At 35.2% G+C, this 22,039-nt stretch overlaps 1 protein-coding gene across 3 annotated transcripts in view; it reads right to left on the reverse strand.

The window, feature by feature from the left end:
- YTHDC2 (YTH N6-methyladenosine RNA binding protein C2) overlaps positions 1-21,384 on the reverse strand; it is a 113,800-nt gene extending 92,416 nt beyond the window's left edge. Inside the window, exons 1-5 of one of the 3 annotated variants that reach the window (XR_008993386.1) lie at positions 21,020-21,384; positions 19,756-19,846; positions 11,403-11,599; positions 9,890-10,089; positions 15-181 (exon numbers count right to left, since the gene is read on the reverse strand). Coding sequence is in view for 2 of the 3 variants with exons in the window: in XM_057490788.1 (XP_057346771.1) it covers positions 15-181; positions 9,890-10,089; positions 11,403-11,599; positions 19,756-19,846; positions 21,020-21,209 (845 nt within the window). In the remaining variant the exon portion in view is untranslated. The remainder of the gene's footprint in view (positions 1-14; positions 182-9,889; positions 10,090-11,402; positions 11,600-19,755; positions 19,847-21,019) is intronic. The other 2 variants (XM_057490788.1, XM_057490789.1) reach the window with 2 other exon arrangements.
- Between the last annotated feature and the right edge of the window lie 655 nt (positions 21,385-22,039).

Genomic DNA, 22,039 nt, shown 5'->3' on the forward strand with positions numbered 1-22,039 from the left:
AGAATCGTCTTTACCTGCTTTCTAATCGGATCTGGTAACCAATTGTTTGCCCAATCTTTTCTTTCCTCTCTGCAGCAACTCTTTCGGCCACAGCAATAGCTGCTAATCGTCTTGGTTGAGTACAAAATATACGGCAGGGTATACCATTTTCAAAGCAATCATCTAAAAGGAACTGAGGAATCTGAAACAAAAGTTTTGAAGTACTAAAAAATGACATGATTGCATATCCAGAAAACCCAAACCAGTAACAATGGAAAAAGTATTAGAACTAAAAAAGTTCTGTAACATGTCGACATATAATATATTTGTAAGATCAACAGCTTTCATATAACTAATAATACAGCCAGAAAATGTAATTTAAAAAGATCCTTTTCACACCAGTTAGGATGGCCACTATCCAAAAGACAAGAAATAACAAATGCTGGCAAGGATGTGGAGAAAGGGGAACCCACCTACACTGTTGGTGGGGATGTCAACTGGTGCAGCCACTGTGAAAAGCAATATGGAGGTTCCTCAAAAACTAAAAATAGAAATACCATTTGACCCAGCAATTCCACTCCTAGGAATTTACCTACAGAAAACAAAATCCCTGATTCAAAAAGACATATGCTCCCCTTTGTTTACTGCAGCACTGTTTAAAATAGCCAAGATATGGAAACAACCTAAATGTCCATCTGCAGAGGAATGGATAAAGAAGATGTGGTACATATACACAATAGAATATTATTCAGCCACCCATAAAAAGAAAAGAAATCCTCTCATTTGCAACAACGTGCAAGTATTATGCTCAGTGAAATAAGTCAGGGGGAGAAAGACAAATACCAAATGGTTTCACTTATTTGTGGAGTATAAAAACAAAGCAAAACAGAGGGAACAAAGTAGACTCATAGACACCGGGGGGAAGGTTGAGGGGAGGAGGAAGCGGCTTAAGGGGCACAATAATTCACAATCACAATATAGGTCAGTGATGGGGACAGTAGTACCGCACGGAGAATACAGTTAATGACTCTGTAACATATTACTACATTGATAATGACCACACTAGAGGGGGTGACGATTTAATAATATGGGTAACTGTTGAACCACTGTGTTGTATATTTGAAACCAACATAAGGTAGCGTATCAATGATATTTTAATTTTAAAAAATACCCTGTTCACAATAGCAGCTAAGCTAAAATATGGAAAACCAAATTCATAAAGAAATAGTTAAGGATTACAAAAAGAAGACTATAAAATACTACTGAAAAGCATAAAATATCTGAATATATAAATATGACATTCTTGAATGGGAATAATCAATATTGCAAAAATGTCAACTCTCTCTGTATTACTCTGTAAAGTCAATGAAACAACAATCAAAATTTCACTGTGATTTTTTTAGTCATGAAAAAATAGCCTAATACTAGGATTGCAGATACTTTTCTGTAATTAAATTCAAACAGGCCAGAAAGATTTAAAATAAAAAGTAAAAGTCTTCCCTAACCAATATTCCTCAACCAATATTCCTCCCTATAAAAGCAACTACTGTTAGTTTCTTATGAAGCCTTTCAAGGAAAAAAATATTCATACAATTTAGAATATTAATTATATAAACAGGTTTTTATTCACACAAATTATTGCACTTAATGTTTCTAATTTTCATATTTTGCTTAACACATCAGATCTACCTAATCCATTTTAACAGATGAATATTCCATTCTAGGGATGTGCTATAATTTAACAGATACAGCTACACATGAAATGATTTCCAGTTTTTTTAGGTTATTATTGATGCTACTGTTTGCTATTATAGAGACTACCACAGTGAAGAACATCTATCTCCACATACTTTTGCAAAGAAAAATATAAATAAATATATATCCTAAGCTGAAGAGTATCTAAGTTTAATTTGGGTAGGAAATTACCAAATCGTCCTCTAAAACAATTTATACTCCTACCATCAAAGCAGAAGATGCTGTTTTCCTACCACCATGCAAGTACTGGATATCAGTTTTTTAATTTCTACCAATCTGATAGTTGAAAATAATTCTTTCATTTTAATTTCTTTGAGTGAGAGAGCACCTTTACATGCATGTCTTAGCCTCTAGGATTTTTTTTAAAACTTGACTAGTTCATCCAGAAATGTAATTGAACACAAACTAAGAAATATTTAAAAGGAAAAGACAATGAAGAGGAGTATTACGCTATATACTATAAAACTACAAAAAAGCAAAAGTGGGATTCTGGTACAGAAACAGATAAAGACATAATAAAAATTCCAGAAAAATGCCCAGGTATTATAGAAACTTAGTATTTGATAAAAAATGGTATTATAAATCAGAGTGGAAAGGATAATTAAAAGTTATAGTGGAACAACTAGATAGTAATATGAGAAAAACAGTAAAATTTCTACCTAATATGATACAATTTACTAAATTTTGGATGGATTTTTAAAACTATAAATATATAAATATTAGAGCAAAAAAGATATTTTAATCTTGGAATAATTTTGTTAGCATGGCTCAAAGTCCTAAAAAATAGATTGAAAGATTTGACTAAACAAGAATGAAAAACCACTAAAACAAGATAGCACAAACAAAGCTAAAAACCAAACAAAAAAATTGGGAGAAATTATTTTTAGGATCTCTAACAGAAAACAGGCATGTATCCATAATACATAAAGAACTATTAAATATAAATCAAAAATTATTAAGCCAAAAGAAAAATAAGGCATAAATAAACAACTCAAAATATTAATAGATAGTAAGCAACTGAAAGACTACTCAACGCTAAGAATCAAGAAAATGCACATTGAAACATTATTTTTTGCTTATCAGATTGATAAAGGTAAAAAAAAATTATATCCATTGTTGCCCAAGCTTTAGGGAAATGGGAACTTTGAATATATTCAATACTATTTTAATACAATAACTCTTTTCTGAGTTAACAAACAATAACTAGTTAACTTAGCCGTTAAAATTTTAACTGCTATATTCTTGATCCAGCATCTCCACTTCTAAGAGTTTATCCTATTAAAATACTCCCACATAGTAACAAAGAAATATTAGGATACAACCTAAGAATTCTAAGTACAACAATATGATTCCTGCCCTGCACTTCCTAGCTATGTGAACTTGGAATATCTGTAAATTTTAGTTTTTATTCCTCACCTGTAAAAAGAGAAAATAAAGGGCCTACATATGTTGGGAATTTTCAGAGGTTTAAATGAGATTACTCTTGTAAAAGTCTAATACACAATAAATTGTCATTTTTTATCATTGTTACTATAAAAATTTTCAGCAATAGTATAAAATTGCTTTAAAAATAACCATATCTCTAGGTACGAACATAGAAAAATATCTAATATATATTAAGAGAAAAAAAGCAAGATGCAAAATGTCTGCATATTATTCCACCTTTGTGTTAAAAAAAACCATGTATCAGTGCTATGAAGAGAGTAAAAACAAAACAAAGACACATTTTCCCACCACGCAAAAAAAAGAACAGAAATACATACTTCAAGTTTCTGATGGAGAAAGTGGCAAGAGAGTTAGAAATATTTCACTTTCTACGTACTATATATATTCTTCTATTAAATGTTTTCTATAAGATCTGAGTTTTACACAGTGAATATGAATAATGAACATGAAAACTCAAAAGGCACTTAACTTCCTAAATACCTAATGACAATATGAAACTTACTGATGATATTAACTTCAAATTGTTATATTTATATTTCATAGAACAGAAACATTAGTCATTTAACTCCTTGAACAAGATGCAATTATTTCTTAAATTTAAGCCCATTCAACTAAGTATCTTTTTGAAAAGCAAAGAGCATAATTAAATTCTCAAATTTCTTCTCATACCTAATAAAATGATATACATACATAATTATGAAAATAGGTATATATAATTCTAATATATAAACATCATGAGCAAGGACATTCAAATAATTTTAATAAAAACATATTTATTATATTAATCAAAACTTTCATCCACCACCAAAAGACAAACAGCAACAAATGCTGGTGAGGATGTGGAGAAAGGGGAACCCTCCTACACTGCTGGTGGGAATGTAAATTAGTTCAACCATTGCAGAGAGCAGTATGGAGGTTCCTCAAAAAACTAAACATAGAAATACCATTTGACCCAGGAATTCCACTTCTAGGAATTTACCCTAAAAGTGCAGGAGACCCGTTTCAAAAAGACATATACACCCCTATGTTTATTGCAGCACTATTCACAATAGCCAAGAAATGGAAGCAACCTAAGTGTCCATCAGCAGATGAATGGATAAAGAAGATGTGGTACATATACACAATGGAATATTATTCAGCCATAAGAAGAAAACAGCTTCTACCATTTGCAACAACATGGATGGAGCTAGAGGGTATTATGCTCAGTGAAATAAGTCAGGCAGAGAAAGACAAGTATCAAATGACTTCATACATCTATGGAGTATAAGAACAAAGCAAAAACTGAAGGAACAATACAGCAGCAGACTCACAGAATCCAAGAATGGACTAACAGTTACCAAAAGAAAAGGGACTGGGGAGGATGCGTGGGGAGGGAGGGATAAGGGGGAAAAAGGGGCATTACGATTAGCACACATAATATAGGGAGGAGGGCACAGGGAAGGCAGTATAGCACAGAGAAGACAAGTAGTGATTCTATAGCATCTTACTACACTGATGGACAGTGACTGTAATGGGGTATGTGGGGGGGACTTGATAATGGGGGGAATCTGGTAACCATAATATTGCTCATGTAATTGCACATTAATGATACCAAAATAAAAAAATTTTTTTCATAATCTCTATTTAATATAATTGGAACTGCTACAGTTAACATCTACTGGCAAAATATACTCTAATCCTAAAACAGTTATAACAATCTAAGACAACCTGACAGATTCTTTGGTGTGACTACATGGAATTTCACTTAATCATAAAAGGACTCATGGTAAAGGAAATCTTATATATTTTCTCCAGATAAAAATTTCATCATGTTTTTAATTATTTAGTTTTACAGGCTCAGTTTTTTAGGGATAAAGAGTTATATTTCAGTGAAAATGGCTGAGTCCTACAAGTAAATACTTGGTAATATTCATAGTTAACCTCTCCTACCATCTTGTCTTACCTACTAAATTTATTAAACCAACCAATAAAACCACAGGAAATCTTAAGCAATTATCAAATGCAAGATTCAAATTCTATCTGAACCTCTATCAGAAACAAAGTAGTTCTACTATTTTAACAGCTAACACGTAAAACACAAACAAGAAAAGGTCATGGCAAAATAAAATAAAATCCAACTTTCATACAAACATAAAAAAAAAGGTCATATGATTGTGCCATACTTACTTCCAATCTGTCATCTATAAGTGAAACTTTAAAATAATGAAGTACTTTGATTCTAAACATCCAAATACTAATTCCATTCTATGGTTAACTTTATAAAAATTTCTTGTTGTTACTATTATTGCTTTTAATATAGCTGCTATACACAAAACACTATATTAGGCACTTTACAGACATCTCTAAACTTCACCCTGAATGGTAGCAATCATTAGTTCCATTTTACAAATGAGGTCTCTGAATCACATAGGCTTAAAGACTAGCCTAAAACCTCACATCAATAAATGAGGAAATTGGAATTTGAACTGAAGGTCAAAGTCCATGTTCCTTCCATGATGCCAAATCACATCCTCACCTCTATTTAAATCAATATCCAATGTACTAGTTTAAAAATAAATGTTTATAGTGTAGCACAGAGAACGCACATAATGGATCTGTGGCATCTTGCTGCACTGATGGACAGTGACTGCATTGGGGTATGGGTGGGGACTTGATAATATGGGTAAATGTAGTAACCACATTGTTTTTTCATGTGAAACCTTCATAAGAGTGTATATCAATAATACCTTAATAAAAAATTAAAAATGAATAAATAAATAAATGTTTATGTCTACAAACCCAATTTAAGAGCACCTAAATATTAAAACAAATACTAACAGAATTAAAGGGGGAAAGAGACTGCAACAGGAGCATTTTAGCAGACATTAACACACCACTCACACTAATGGACAGTTCGACCACACAGAAAATAAGTAAGAAAACAGAGGCATTGAACAATATATTAGAACAGATGGACCTAACAGATCCATCCAAAGCTGCAGGATACACATTCTTCTCAAGTGTACATGGAGCGTATTTCAGAAGAGATCACATATTAGCCCACAAAAAGACCCTCAAATTCAAAAAAATTGAAATTTTATCAAGCAGCTTCTCAGACCACAATGGTATGAAACTAGAAATCACTTACTCAAAGAGAACAAAAATCCTACAAACACATGGAGGCTAAACAACATGCTTCTAAATAATCAATGGACCAATGAACAATTTAAAATGGAGATAAGAAATATGTGAAGACAAATGAAAACAACAACTCAATAGCCCAAAACCTGTGGGATGCAGTGAAGGCAGTCTAAGAGGAAAGTACATAGCAATACAGGCTTATGTCAAGAAAGAAGAGCAATCCCAAACAATCAGTCTAAAATCACAATTAAAGAAATCAGAATAAGAACTAATGAAACCCAAAGTCAGCAGCAGGAGATCAGAGCAGAAATAAATAAAATTGAGAAGAATAAAACAATAGAAAGAATCAATGAAATCAGGAGCTGATTCTTTGAGAAAAATACACAAAATAGACAAACCCCCCAGCCAGACTTACCAAGAGAAAAAGAGAATGTATACATAATAAACAGAATCAGGAACAAAGAAGGAATAATCACAACAGATACCAGAGATATAAAAAGAATTATAAGAACACTATGAAAAAATTATTTGCCAGTAAATTGGACAACCTAGAAGAAAAGGACAACTTTCTAAAGAAGTACAACCTTCCAAGACTGACCCAGTGAAGAGACAGAAAATTTGAACAGACCTATTACCAGCAATTAAATGAAATTGGTAATCAAAAAACTACTTAAAAACCAAATTCCGAACAGACGGTTTCATGACTGAATTTTCTCAAACATTTAGAGAAGACCTAATACCCATCCTTCTTTTTTATTTTTTAATTCCTATCCTTCTTAAAGTATTCCAAAAGTAGGACAATAAGGAATACTTCCAAACTCATTGTATGAAGCCAGCATCATACCAAAACCAGACAAATACACCACAAATAAAAGAAAATATTATAGACCAATATCTCTAATGAACATAGATGCAAAAATCCTCAACAAAATATTAGCAAACAGAATTCAAAAATACATCAAAAAGATCATCCATCATGACCAAGTGGGATTTATTCCACAGAGGCAAGCACAGTACAATACTGTAAATCAATCAATATCATACACCACCATCAACAAAAAGCACAAAAATCACACGATCATCTCAATAGATGCTAAAAAGCACTTGACAAAATTCAACATACACTCATGATAAAAACTCAACAAAATGGGTATAGAGGGTTATATACCTCAACTTAATAAAGGCCATATATGACAAACCCACAACAAACATCATATTTAATAGTGAAAAGATGAAAGCATTTCCTCTAAGATCTGTAACAAGAAAAGAATGTCCACTCTCACCACTTTTATTCAACATAGTACTGGAGGTCCTAGCCACAGCATTCAGACAACACAAGGAGATAAAAGGCATTCAAACTGGTAAGGAAGAAGTTAAACTGTCACTATTTGCAGATGACATGATATTATACATAGAAAACCCTAAAGAATCCACCAAAAAACTATTAGAACTAATAACTGAATTCAGCAAAGTTGCAGGATAAAAAATTAATACACAGAAATCTATCACATTTCTATATACTAACAACAAATTAGCAGAAAGGGAAATCAGGAAAACAGCTCCATTTATAACTGCATCAAAAATAAAATACCTAGGAAGAAACCTAACCAAGGAAATGAAAGACCTTTACTCTGAAAATTATAAGACACTCAGGAGAGAATTTAAGGAAGACACCAATAAATAAAATCTATCCCATGCTCATGGATAGGAAGAATTAATATTGTCAGAATGGTCACCCTGCCCAAAGCAATTTACAGATTCAGTGCAATCCCTATCAAAATACCAACAGCATTCTTCAACAAACTAGACCAAATAGTTCTAAAATTCATATGGAACCACAAAAGACCCGAAACAGCCAAAGCCATCCTGAGAAGGAAGAAGAGAGCTGGGGGGATTATGTTCCCTGACTTCAAGCCCTACTACAAAGCCACAGTAATCAAGATAATTTGGTACTGTCACAAGAACAGACCCATACATCAATGGAACAGAATTAGATATAAACCCAAGCATATATGGTCAATTAATATACGCTAAAGGAGCCATGGATATACAATAGGGGAAAGACAGTCTCTTCAACAACTGGTGTTAGCAAAACTGGGCAGCTACATGTAAGAGAATGAAAATGATTATTGTCTAACTCCATACAGAGAAGTAAACTCGAAATGGATCAAAGACCTGAATGTAAGTCATGAAACCATAAAACTCTTAGAAGAAAATAGGCAAAAATCTCTGGAATATAAACATGAGAAACTTTTTCCTGAGCACATCTCCTTGGGCAAGGGAAACAATATAAAAAATGAATAAGTGGGAGTACATCAAACTAAAAAAGCTTCTGCAGCAAAGGACACTGTCAGTGGAACTAAAGGCATCCTACAGTAGAGAATTAATTTGTAAACGATTTATCCAAAAAGGGGTTAACATCCAAAGTATATAAAGAACTCATAAGCATCAACACCAAAAAAACATGATAAAAAAATGGGTGGAGGACTTGAACAGACACTTCTCCAAAGAAGAAATACAAATAGCCAACAGACACATGAAAAGATGTTCCACATTGCTAATCACCAGGGAAATGCACATTAAAACCACAATGAGATATCACCTCACACCAGTTAGGATGGCTGCTATCCAAAAGACAAGAAACAACAGATGCTACTGATGTAGATAAAAGGGAATCCTCCTATACTGTTAGTGGGAATGTCAATTGGTGTAACTACTGTGCAAAGCAATATGGAGGATCCTCAAAAAACTAAAAACAGAAATACCATTTAACCCAGTCATTCCCCTCCTAGGAATTTACCCAAAGAAAACAAGATCACAGATTCAAAAAGACACATGCACCCCTATGTTTATCATAGCACTATTTGCAATAGCCAAGATATGGAATCAACCTAAGTGTCCATTGATACGTGAATGAATAAAGAAGGTGTGGTACATAAAAGGAAAAGAAATCCTGCCATTTGCAACAACATGGATGGATCTAGAGGATATTATGCTCAGTGAAATAAGCTAGGTGGAGAAAGACAAATATAAAAAGATTTTACTCATTTGTCTAGTATAAAAACAAAGCAAAACAAAAGGAAAAAAATAGCAGTAGTCTCACAGACACCAAGAAGGGACTAGCAGTTACCAAAGGAGAGGGGTTAGAGAGGGTGGGGAGGAGCGAGAAGGGGATTAAGGGGCACTATAATTCGCAGCCACAGTATAGGTAGGTCATGGGGACTTTAGTACAGCACAGAGAATACGATTAATAACTCTATAACATCTTACTGCATTGATAGTGTCCACAATGGGTGGCTGAAGACTTGATAATATGGGTAAATGCTGAACCACTGTGTTGTGTGTGTGTGTGTATTTAAAACCATGATAAGATTGTATATCAATGATAATTTAATTAAATAAAAATATTTAAAACATTTCCATTTTATAAATTCTGAAAATGTACTCCCAGGAATCATTTATTTCTGAAATAACCATTAAACTAGAAGCTTTTTTTTCCCATTAAAATATATGTACTATAAATTTTATATAAACTATCACATAGGAAAAAAACATTTTTTTCTCCCATAAACACAAAGAAGAAACAAACCTGTGTAGTCTTTCCAGACCCAGTTTCTCCTACAATTAAAACTACTTTATTTTCCTTAATTATTTTAACAATTTCTTCTTGTTTCTCAAACACTGGCAGAGACTGTCTGAAAGAATCAAATTCAGATTCCCCTCTTTTCACTGGAATCTGAGGTATGCCATTGTTGAGTCGCCCACTTGTCTTGCTCACTTCCCGGTTTTCTTTGAAAATGAATACAAGAACAAAAAAATTATGATCAACATTTTTTCAAAAGTGTGAAATGTAAGGAATAAGTATTTCCAATGTAATTCTGCTCAAGTGTTTTTTCTCTACTCCGTCTACATAAAGTTAGCAAGCAATCCTTCAACTATTGTACTCCTATACCTAAAATTCTTAAAGAAGATGATATAAATTCCAGTATCAACTAGAAAGCAAATTTCTCAAATATTTCTGGCACATGATGTTTACAAATGAGCAAAATTCAATCATCCAATAGCCATTAAAAATAAAAAACAATTTTCATACCCTAAGATGATTTTCAGGCCTGTTTCTATCAATAATGACACAGAGAATCAAAATTTTATAGTAGGAAACAATGTGCATTATACTTCATAAATCTGTTATATACAATATGAAAACACAAACATAACCCATATGTTTAAACATGTAAGACTATGTGATCAAATAGAATAATACATGTAAATGTAAGATCCTAACGCTTAACAGATTTCCTAATAGAGCATTTTAGCCACATCTGCATCTAACTGAGCAGAGAGGAATAAAAAAGAATATTCTTCACATAACTCAAAATATTTTTGTGTGTGTGTATCTAAAATTGAATTCCTTGATAAGCAGGGCCATGTATTTTCTACATTCTGCAAACCAGTTCCAACAATAGAAATTACGCAAATTCTGTCACTTAGGTAATAAATAATTTTCTCACCAGGTAATTTACTTTTCCAGACAATGACATTACAATTTCATTTTATAACCTAAATGTTTTATCTGCTTTTCATCAAGTTAATGTACTGATACAATACCTCTGTACTTTCTCTTATCAAAAGTTAATGCCCTAATTCAAAATCTTACTCATTAGCGTGTCATGGCAGTGTAATAAAAGGAAAGTCCAGACCTTGGAGTCAAATCCCAGCTCTGTAGTTTACTGGCTGGTTGAATGGCCTTGAACAATTTATTTAACTTCTCTGAACCCCAGTTTCTTCACCTGTGAAATAATGGAAATTCTTACCGTGCAAGGGTTGCAATGAGGCCCTCTATAGTTTAGTATACTGCCTAGCACACAGTAAGTGCTCAATAAATGGCAGCTATTATGATGACACTTAAAAAAAAACTTGTTTTCTCGCTTCATGATGTGTCTTAACATGTTTCATTCCAAAATTTTCACAACTCAATCGTTTCTAACAGACCATTCAAATTGAAAAGCTTATTTGACCACAGTTTTTAAAAATAAATTTTAAATGGAAAAAGAACAATTAAATAATAGGATAAACAAGGAAGCTCCCCAGAAAATACATACCAGCTTCAACTGCAAACACATTTCCTCTTTCTGTTTTAGGCAGAAGTTGAGTACGCTCTTTACTGGTGATGGGATATCTTTGAATTAGGCTCCTAACAGCATGTTTTGTATTATGAGTCAAATTACAGGTCATCATTGCATGAGCTGTTTCTGATCCATCTTTCTTCTTCACAGTTAGGTATCTATTTGCTCCCTTTCTGAATATTAAAAAAAATCATTTATTTACTACATATAGTCAGTTTGTTCACATATGATGTATGCCTAGTTAGAAAACACGACTCAAGCAAAACATTGAAAAAATCAAAATGCTTTGGGAGGAGATGCTGAAAAATCCAAAAAAATTCGATGAAAAGGGGTTTGGTGCTAAAGTAGCCACAAGACCATTTTCAATTAGAAATTCAAAATGCTGCAAATCCAATTCTAAATCAGCAAAAATGGTCTACTTATCCATAAATGTTAAAATCTGTCTTAGCAGACTTTATGGTGGATGAAACATCACCAGTTAATACACGTTGGGCAGCATATAGAGAGAAAGGGAAAACCAATCTGACCAACAGAAACTAAAAATGATAATGAAAAAAGTTATGGTTCACTGTCCAGACTAAAATATCCTACTGCATGTTCCCACCGTATGTGGTAATGTCACATTCCCATGAAAACCTGCTAAGAGAGCCAAGTTTAGTTCTTGGACCAAAACAGCATAAAATTAGCATTACCGGTAAGTATTTTCAGAAGCTAACTGTGACAGAAATTTTTTTTTCCCAAAGCTTCTGGCTCTACCCGTCAATTATAAGGTAATGATAATTAATAACTGTTCAAATTATTTAATATAGGTTATGTCTGTTTCTTCAACTGTTACAAGACTGATCACATCTTTTATGGTTTTTGTAGCTCCAAAAATACAAACTACAATGTCATACACACAGCAAGTCCTCAAATGTGTTTTGAATGACTTAATAATACATGTCTATAACCTAGTACAATATACCTCAGGCTCTAAAAGCACACCAACCTGGGTTTTAATCCCCGTGCTACCATTTACTAGCTGCAGGACTATAACCAACTATTTAATAGCTCTGAGCCTAAGATAAATAACAATACCTGCCTCAAAGGCCTATTCATACAATTAAATATGACAATGCATGTGAAGGACAACATCTGTTACAGAATAAGCACTCCATAGATGAAAGCTAAAAATAAGTAAGTGAGAGCTAGTATAATTGTAGTCCGGAAAAAATAACATTTCTTATATTTAAAAAAATGTTACCCAAAATATTTAAAATGTTTTACCATTTGTTAATTTCACTGTATTATAGAAATGAGCAATGAAGCCACAAAAACAATGAAAATTACATGCATAGTTTTTCCTAATTAACACTAGATTTAAAATTTTTCAAACAGTATCTTCACATTAAGTTTCATATAACAGTGGAGATTAACCTACACAGTTTTTGCTATCTAAGCTTTCTTTTTTTTTTTATAATTTTTTCTTTTTTTTTTAATTTTGGTATTATTAATCTACAATTACATGAAGGACATTATGTTTACTAGGCTCCCCCCTTCACCAAGTCCCCCCCACATACCCCTTCACAGCCACTGTCCATCAGCGTAGTAAGATGCTGTAAAATCACTACTTGTCTTCTCTGTGTTGCACAGCCCTCACCATGCCCCCCCACACACTATACATGCTAACTGTAATGACCCCTTTCCTTTTCCCCACCCTTATCCCTCCCTTCCCACCCATCCTCCCCAGTCCCTTTCCCTTTGGTAACTGTTATTCCATTCTTGGGTTCTGTGATTCTGCTGCTGTTTTGTTCCTTCAGTTTTCCTTTGTTCTTATACTCCACAGATGAGTGAAATCATTTGGTACTTGTCTTTCTCTGCCTGGCTGATTACACTGAGCATAATACCCTCTAGCTCCATCCATGTTGTTGCAAATGGAATCTAAGCTTTCTAAGTGGAAGATTTCAATTTTTGGAAACTCCCTATTTTGAATGCTTTAATGAATTATAAGTTTTCTATGCTGTCATCTACTACTTGAAGTGCTTAGTGATCCTTAAAACAATGACATAAATATGATATAATTAAATGTAACCTGATCTAGAAATTTTAGTTACTCATTGCATGGAGATCACAATTACTGGATTCTAGAGATGGTCTCTGAAGTACATTCTTTTCCCATGGACCTTTCTGAAACTTCAGCACAGTTGTTATAGATTTAAGTCATTCTGTGACATTTACTTCATAAAATGTTAACTACAGAAGGCAAGAAGTGTGCTGAAATGAGCACTAATGCAAGAGTTAGGAGGATTTTGTTCTGCTAGTAATAATCTAGCTATGGTATCAAAAATAAACCATCTTACTTCTCTGACATTATATATTAATTTAAACATCTCTACCATTTCTACCAGCTCCAAGATGCTTCAATTTTCTTAAAAATCATCTCCAGAAAGTTTTCCTGTATTTCACCTTTTCTTTTATTCATTCAGTCATTCATCATATATTGAGTGCCTACATAATGCCAAGCATTATATATCATTCATCACATACTGAGTGCCTATATAACACTAAGCATTATGCTGGTAGGTGAAATTATAAAGCTGACTAAAATATACTCTTTCCTCAACAATTTCACAATTAAAATAGTGGGCCAGATTGAAATTTTTCTAACACAGGTTCACTAATAGTAATAATACAGAATTTATGCATAAAAATAATTTATACTGGGCAGGGGAAACAAAAGCAAAAATGCACAAGTGGGACTACGTCAAGCTGAAAAGCTTCTGTACAGCAAAGGACACCATCAATAGAACAAAAAGGTACCCTACAGTATGGGAGAATATATTCATAAATGACAGATCCGAGAAAGGGTTGACATCCAAAATATATAAAGAGCACACGCACCTCAACAAACAAAAAGCAAATAATCCAATTAAAAAATGGGCAGAGGAGCTGAACAGACAGTTCTCCAAAGAAGAAATTCAGATGGCCAAGAGACACATGAAAAGATGTTCCACATCGCTAGTTATCAGAGAAATGCAAATTAAAACCACAATGAGATATCACCTCACACCAGTAAAGATGGCTACCATCCAAAAGACAACAACAAATGTTGGCAAGGTCGTGGAGAAAGGGGAACCCTCCTACACTGCTGGTGGGAATGTAAATTAGTTCAACCATTGTGGAAAGCAGTATGGAGGTACATCAAAATGCTCAAAACAGAAATACCATTTGACCCAGGAATTCCACTTCTAGGAATTTACCCTAAGAATGCAGCACTCCAGTTTGAAAAAGACAGATGCACCCCTATGTTTATCGCAGCACTATTTACAATAGCCAAGAAATGGAAGCAACCTAAGTGTCCATCAGTAGATGAATGGATAAAGAAGATTTGGTACATATACACAATGGAATATTTAGCCATAAGAAGAAAACAAATCCTACCGTTTGCAACAACATGGATGGAGCTAGAGGGTATTATGCTCAGTGAAATAAGCAAGGCGGAGAAAGACAAGTACCAAATGATTTCACTCATCTGTGGAGTATAAGAACAAAGAAAAACTGAAGGAACAAAACAGCAGCAGACTCACAGAACCCAAGAATGGACTAACAGTTACCAAAGGAAAAGGGACTAGGGAGGATGGGTGAGAAGGGAGGGATAAGGGTGGGGAAAAAGAAAGGGGGCCTTATGATTAGCATGTATAATGTGGAGTGGGGTGGGGGCATAGGGAGGGATATGTAACACAGAGAAGACAAGTAATGATTCTACAGCATCTTACTACACTAATGGATAGTGACTGTAATGGGGTTTGTGGGGGGGCCTTGGTGAAGGGGGGAGTCTAGTAAACATAATGTTCTTCATGTAATTGTAGATTAATGATAACAAAACAAATAATAAAATAGAAAAAAAATAAAAGTAAAAAAATAACTCATACTAAGCAGGTATGAGTGCTTAGCCATTACCACTTAAAATGTACTGAATTCAGTCTGAACAAAGATTGGGAGGGGCAGAAAGATAATATCAACTTGATGATTTTTATGTTTTAGTAAAAGATTCTACTTGTGGCTATTAGTGCTTATTCCTACCACATTCAGCAACACAGTGACATACATGCAATAAAGTGACTAGTGAAATTTTTGGCAAAATATTCACCTTGTCATTGTGAGGATGGTAACATTCAAAAAAGAGATTTGTCCTACTATGTAAATACATTGAGATCTCATGCTTTCATTCCATATTATTAACTGACACTACCCTTTAAAGGAAACCATAAGAATCTCCTTTACAAAGCAAAATTAAGTAGAAACTAGCTGCATGATGTGGAAAAGCCCCATATGCAATGTTTAAATATAAAAGCAAATATACTAAAATTACAAATAAGAATGTAACTTCTAACTTTCAAAGGGTGAAAGTAATCAATACATGCTCTAAGTTTTAGCATATCAATGGCTTTTCCTTCTACGTAAAATGATGATACAACTAATCAATTTGATACAATTTTAATACTAATTTATCAATTTACACAATGAATGGTGTAATGAATATTTAACTCAAATACAACCCTATGCCTCACTATTCCCCACTTTCCAAATCTGTGAACAGTTTAAAATCAGTTAAAGAGCCAAAATATGAAATGACTTCTTAAAGAGCTCACAACCACCAAGAAACTAATGTCCTTAAAAAAACACATTCATCTGATGTCTAGTAGAAGCCTAATTTCTTATCTCCTTAATTTATACTTGTTAGGCAGAAAGATGCAAAGACCTAATGCCAAACCATTTTCTCCCTAATATGCAATAGAAAATTACAAATTTATTAAAGTTTGCATCATACTAATTTGCACTTTTTTATGATTACCTAGAAATTAATAAACCAACCATTTAATTTTGTCACTAAACATGGTTGCTTTCAGGTCATGAAAACTATCTTATAGTACATCTGTTCTTTCTGTGACTTAGTGGACTGTGAGAAACTTAAAGAGATGAGACCTACTTAATATTTCTGTTTTAACTCCTCACAACTCCCAGGATATTGCTATAAACTCTCTGTGAACATCAAGAATTAATTAAACATTAACTATGTTCAAATACTGGCTCTGCCACTTGCTGGCTGTGTGCTCTCAGAAAAATTAACCTCTCCAAGCTTGAATTGCCTCATCTGGTATACAGGCACCAGCTGTTAATAACAGACCCTACTCTGTTAGACTATTGTGAGGATTAAGAGATAACTACTCAAAGCACCTAGCAGAATGCCTGTTGCACAACAGCATTTAATAAATGTTTCCTGCTGTTATTATTATTGGGCACTGCAGGCTTTTTCTTTCAACGAATATCCACAAATACACTTAGGGAGTTCAGCACTTTTAATCCATTTTTCCTATTTTAGGTAGGAGAAAAGGAGAAGTGCAATATGCAACCTTCCAAGGCAAGAGGCAAAAGAGGTAGCATCCCAAATCTGAAAAGGGGGGGCCTTCTTGAAGGGTAGAGCCCCCAAGGCAGGGTAAGCAGAGTACACGGATACCTACAAGCAGTGAATTCAGGCATGACAGGTTAAGAAATTCATATTTGGAAAAAAACTTTCATATTATTTTATATTTTCTCTTTCCACAAGTTTTAGTTCATTTTGTAAATTTCACTATGTCTAACTTGTACTAAGAAGAATAGGAAAAAGATTTTGTTTTGCTCATGAGCAAGCCAAAGACTCTGCTCTTAAAACCAAAACACAGTGACTTCAATTGAGGAAAAAAGGAAATTATAAGGAGGTGACATTTTTGGTACAAGAAAATCTAAGTAAAACTTCAAAGAAAACTTCAGAATACACTAAAGAACATATAATGGGCGTGTTACTCCTACAAGAATATTTTCACCGAAAGAGCAATTATAAAAAAGTGGTCAATTGCAAACTAAATTCAACTCCTGGTGGGGGAATAGGGAGTGAGAAACAAAATCCAACACACACGGCTTCATTTTGAAAGAAAGCAGATCAAAAAGGAAGAAGTGATCCCCCAAAAATTGTAAAATTTGTAAAAACAAATTGTAAATTATCACACAGTAAGTCTAGAATCTATTTTTAAAAACCTTGTAAGAAGTGCAAAATAAACTACTGAAATTACAGAATCTTAACTAAAACAAAGAGATTAATGCCTTCATATTTTACATTTAAGAAAAAGGCCTTTAAAGGTAAGGGACATGACGCTGAGGCAGTGACAAAACAGGAGCAGAATCTAGGTTTCCTGCCCTTTCCTCCACATTCAAGTATGGATTAAGGAACTGTAATACCAGGCACAAAAGAAAAAAGACAGAAAAACTAATTTGCTAAATTGATAAAGTTACTTGGAGGCTAAAAAAAAATGTTTACTCAAGGGTGAACAGAAAATCCCATGAAATATAAGTCAGTAGTATAATACAAATTCTCATATAAATGAAAAGGATTTGAGACACGATACTCAAAATGATTTATTTAGTTTAATTTACATATGTGAAAAGAAGGAAAATCATTTGAAAAATCATAAGGACCTCTAGATACACACTGTGCTCAGTTTGCTCAAAGACAAGGAGGAGAAGGAAAGAGCCAGGCAATTTCTTAAGAGGGTTGGTGGAGCACTGGGCTTAGGTATCAGGACTGAGTAACCAGGACTGAAGTAAGCCTTGCTTCCCACAGCATACTTTTCCTTTTCCTCTCTGTCTCCTCAGTGTTTCCTCATCCCGTTTTTTTGTCCTGATAAATCCTTTCTTGTTCTCCTCTTCCCCAGATGTTTCTCCATTCTGATCATCCTTTAAATGATCATGCTACGGAACAGAACTAGAGGTAGTCTATTCTAACGAACTGCTTTTCTAAGAGTAATTTCCAATGGTCATTTCTAAGTTAACTGTTCAAAATTCAAACCCCATATAACCATGGAAATAATGCCACTGCAAAACTGTACATTTATAACAGATGTCTTCTAGTGCATACCACATCCTCTTAACCCCAAACAGCTCTGAAAACTGAAAGACTTCTGTAAATTTGCAGCAACTTTATTTGGCAGCAAAGTCTGATAAAAGGGACATGAAGCTATTTCTAGTCTTTATTTACTTTAGTGTGAATATTCATACATTTTCTGGCAGAAATATTAATGTGTTTAAATGTGATGGCTATACCTTATTAGGAGTATTACATAACATATTGCAAAAGTACAGTACTGCATTTCTAAAATCTGAAAACTGAATCTTAAAACATATTTGGTCCATATTTGGTTTTTAGATAAAGGATTAGCACTCTCTTTTTATTTTCAAGTGCAGTCTTTTACCTGTCCAAGGGACTGTACTATGGGTGTGCTCCAGAACCTCCCACTGTTCCAGCACTGGCCTTAGGGATATTCAAAACGCATTCACCTAAACGAAATCCCCTGTCTCAGTCATTAACAAATCACTGTGGTGGGTACTCATATCCAAGATACTCCTATATAAGCTACTTTCATCTTAGGACCTTCCAACTATTTAATTATTAATATATCACTTAATAAAGTTTTGTTTTCTCTCTTCTTAACCTAAACACTGGTAAACTGAAATTATATCTTTTTTTTTTCCCCTGTGTGGTTCTCAACAGTTTGGCAATACCTAGAAGAGTTTTGGTTTTCACAATCGGGAATGGCAGTGTTGCTACTGGGTAAAGACTAGGTATGGTGCCAAACAGCCTCCAGCGCACAAAGGCACCATCCACACTAAGGAGCTGATCCAGTGCAAAATGTCAGTGCTCAGAGCCAATACTGACAACCCCTCCTGTATACCAATCCCACCATCCTTCCTCCCCAAATTAAATGGCTCCACAGAATTTTAGAGTTCTTCCATTTGTCTGGCTTAGATAACTTTTCCCCCTACCGATCAGTGAGCCTTAAAAAATATATATAGTTTCCTCTGGTTCCATTTTATTTAATCACTTCTAATCATCAGATTCTTGAGTTAGCAGGAAAGAAAACAGTGAACATTTGTTGTAAAGTACAGTACAGTAACAGTAAAAGATAAATTCTGCAAATAATTGTACTTATTATCTTTAGTCCATCCAGTGTTAAAAACACAAGAGACTTAGTTGCTATGCAAAATATTTTTCTCAAGCAATCAACTTCAACTTTTATGCTATTTTTTCTTACATCTTAAAATTTACATTTTTTTTTCTTTTTGCCCCTAGAGAACATAAAAAAGGGGGATAGGAGGAGGAAAAGGAAAGAGCTGATACAGATATGAATCAGCTTATCTATATGTAAAATAATTAAGGATGTGAACCTAAAACAGTAACAAATATTTAAATGTAGTCAGAAATATTTCTCTTTTTTTGGTAAATAATTTTTTTGAATAAGCAAAGCTATCAGCTTACCCTTTACTTTTAGAGATCAAACCAAGAGACTGACTCAATCGATGAATAAAGGCTCTTTCAGTACTGGTAAATGAAGACGGAAATTCCATTTCTACATGGGAAAAAACATGAAGTACCTTTTAGGGATAGGGAATTTTCTTTCAAGGTGCTTCAATATACATACATAGATACAAAATATGAAAAAGTCATACAAGCACATAATCAAATTTATATTTTATGTGAAAAGTAGATATTAATTCAACAACTACCAAATGTCTACCAGAGTTATGATATTAATAAAAATTAAACCTAAATGTGGTAAAGGACTGTAATATTCACCAAAGATTACTCTCTTATTTGTGCTGGAATCTTGAGTTGGTATGATTACTGATGAACACATTTTACTATTTTAACTTAGTCCTTACTTGCTTCACAAAGTGTTTCCTTCCATGATGAGGTATGCTCAAGCATTATGAATGCTCAACATCCAATTCCATTTCTTTGCCTTCAAAATTATATAGAATTCGTATTTCACTATACTGAATTGGATTTGTTGTTAATAGGTGCTGAGGCTTTCTTTACCTTTGCTTAAGGTACTCCGTTCAGGTCATCCCAGTTTGGCGCCGTAAGCTTCCAGAGTAAGGGATCCCCTATTTAGGCCAGCCAATCGGAATGAGCACTCAATATATTGTACTGATCAGCACAGGTCAGCCGTATCAGCACTGTGTGCACCCAAGAAGCTTTCTAAGCTTAAGAGGTGTGGAAGACGTTTCATCTACAAAGTAAGTTTAACCCTTTGTGTTAGCGTTGATGCTTCTAGAATTTAAACAAAGCACTACATAATGCCAGTGCATCAATTTGTCTGGCTATCTTCCCTTCTACTTCTGTAGCTTAAACGTGCCTGGGTTAGGGCTACCACAACCTCCTTTAAAAAATAAAAAAAAAAGAGGGGAGGCTAACAATACCTAAGAACTGGTGGCTTAGCCTCCCCAACTTGTCAGAAAGCCTCTCCCTAGGGAAAGAAACGCCTCCTGCAAGGGAGCCTACCTGACTCTCCACCTTCTGATTCTAGGTGAGCGCGATCCGCTGGACGCCGAGCTCTTCGCAACCCACCCGAGCGCTAACACCCGCGGCCCAGGGCCCACCCCGCCTCTCTGAGGCCGGCTCCAGCGGGGCCGGCTGGGCGGCCCAGGTCTTCCCTCCTTCCTCTCAGGCAGCCCCTTCCACGGGTGTCCGGGCTCAGGGGAGGTGAGGCAGCCGGCGGGGTCCCCTTCAGGAACCTTACCTCTCTCATCCCCATATCGGAAGCGCTCCAGAGCGATACTAACTGCGATCTTCACCTCCTCATCTATACGAACGTCCTTCAGCCCCTTGGCCCGGCCTCCGCCCCCAGGGCCACACAGAGTGGGGACGCCCCCGTCGCCGCCAGCGCTCGGAGCCGGCGGCCGCGGGGAAACGCCGCTCGGCCTGGACATGGCTCTGCGAGGTCCTCCCCGCGGGAGAGCGGCCGTGCTTGCTTGCTGACGACCAACGACAGGACCACTGGGCGGCAGGCGCTGGGCCGGGGGTCACCAGAAATCCTCTAGTCACGACTGCCGAGGAGAAGCCGGCGCCACTAACACCCGAGCGAGACGCCGAGCGCGGGCGTGATGACGTCACCAAGGCCGCCGGCGCCCGTGACCTCAGCACGTCGGCCGCCCCTCTGCTCCAGCCGCTACAGGCCGGACTCACGCCCCTCCGCGGGCTGCTTCTCCCAGTCAACTCCCTCCGTACCCGCACCGAGATGCTCTCGTTCATCCCTTTATTTAGTCCCTCGTTTGGCTAGGCCCTTCATTAATTAATTCAGTAAGCGCGTGTGGCCTTCCCTATGTGCCGGTAGGCACTTTGCTACCCCCTAAATACACCTTGGGGAACCAGACCTGGCTCTGGCCCTTATGGAGTTTGCATTCTAGTGGGGAGTTGCCAGATTAGCAAACAAAAATACAGGACGCCCAGTTTATCTATATTTCAGACAACAATTTTTCAGCATGCATATTTTCCCATGCAACATTTGGGAACACGTAAGGAATTATTTATTACCTGAAATGCAAATTTAACTGAGCATCTGTATTTTATCTGGCAACCCTGAATGGGAGTGACTGACAATAAACAAGTAAATGATTAAATGATACTTAATTAGTGCTATATGAGATGATGGAATCAGAAGGTCTAATCTTTTAGTTTGGGAAATCAAGGGAGATTATGAGAATTTCCACTTGCTTATATCCACTGACATAAACAATCCCATTCACCCTAACTCCTTCCA

Source organism: Manis pentadactyla, chromosome 13 (genome assembly GCF_030020395.1).
Source record: "Manis pentadactyla isolate mManPen7 chromosome 13, mManPen7.hap1, whole genome shotgun sequence".
NCBI lineage: Eukaryota > Metazoa > Chordata > Mammalia > Pholidota > Manidae > Manis > Manis pentadactyla.